At 61.2% G+C, this 1,122-nt stretch overlaps 1 protein-coding gene across 1 annotated transcript; it reads right to left on the bottom strand.

The window, feature by feature from the left end:
- Positions 1-149: 149 nt before the first annotated feature.
- Positions 150-565, bottom strand: LOC113942684 (vacuolar protein sorting-associated protein 28 homolog; the record flags this gene model as incomplete). Its single annotated transcript, XM_027633765.1, has 2 exons — positions 413-565; positions 150-323 (listed from the first exon to the last, which is right to left on the bottom strand). Coding segments are annotated over exons 1-2 (315 nt in total), but the record flags the coding sequence as incomplete, so codon positions are not given.
- Positions 566-1,122: the final 557 nt, after the last annotated feature.

The following is a 1,122-nucleotide window of genomic DNA, read 5'->3' as shown; positions in this document are numbered from 1 at the left end:
TGGGATGGGATCGATGGGATGGGATCAATGGGATCAGATCACCAGGATGTGATCACCGGGATGGGATCAATGGGATGGAGTCAATGGGATGGGATCAATGGGATGGGATCAATGGGATGGGATCAATGGGATGGAGTCAATGGGATCACTGGGATGGGATCCCGGGGATTGGATCCACCATTCCCGCCATTCCCGCCCCCCGGATCCCCCCGGCTCCCTACGGAGACGATGTCGGCGATGCAGCGGTTGAGGTTGCCCTTGTCGTCCTTGATGGTGATGGGTCTGTCCTCCTTGATCCTCTCCATGGCCAGGGGACAGTCCAGCTGTGGGGGGGGGACAGCCCGTGGCTCACGGAGCCCTCCCGGGACACCCGGAATTCCGGGGGCGGATCCCGGGGGCTCCAGCGGCTCACCCGGAACTTGCGGCAGAAGTCGTCGATGGAGCTGATCTCGGAGCCCTGGACCTGCTTCAGGGCGGCCTTGAACTGCACCAGGAGGCGGGAACAGGCGGCCGTGTACCTGGAATGGGGATTTGGGGTGTCCCGGCCCATCATGGGATTTGGGGTGTCCCAGACCATCCCAAGGATTTGGGGTGTCCCAGTCCATCCTGGGATTTGGGGTGTCCCAGTTCATCCCAAGGATTTGGGGTGTCCCAGTTCATCCCGGGGATTTGGGGTGTCCCAGCCCATCCCGGGGATTTGGGGTGTCCCAGCCCATCCCAGGGATTTGGGGTGTCCCACTCCATCCCAAGGATTTGGGGTGTCCCAGCCCATCCCAAGGATTTGGGGTGTCCCAGCCCATCTTGGGATTTGGGGTGTCCCAGTCCATCCCGGGGATTTGGGGTGTCCCGGTCCATAATGAGGATTTGGGGTGTCCCAGCCCATCCCAAGGATTTGGGGTGTCCCAGCCCATCCCGGGGATTTGGGGTGTCCCGGTCCATAATGAGGATTTGGGGTGTCCCAGTCCATCCCAAGGATTTGGGGTGTCCCAGCCCATCCCGGGGATTTGGGGTGTCCCGGTCCATAATGAGGATTTGGGGTGTCCCAGTCCATCCCAAGGATTTGGGGTGTCCCAGCCCATCCCGGGGATTTGGGGTGTCCCGGTCCATAATGAGGATTTGGGG

This window comes from Corapipo altera, unplaced genomic scaffold (genome assembly GCF_003945725.1).
Source record: "Corapipo altera isolate COAL_440 unplaced genomic scaffold, ASM394572v1 26020, whole genome shotgun sequence".
NCBI classification, from domain to species: Eukaryota; Metazoa; Chordata; class Aves; order Passeriformes; family Pipridae; genus Corapipo; species Corapipo altera.
The sequence above is the reverse complement of the archived record's forward strand: the minus strand, read 5'-3'. Positions and strand labels throughout refer to the sequence as shown.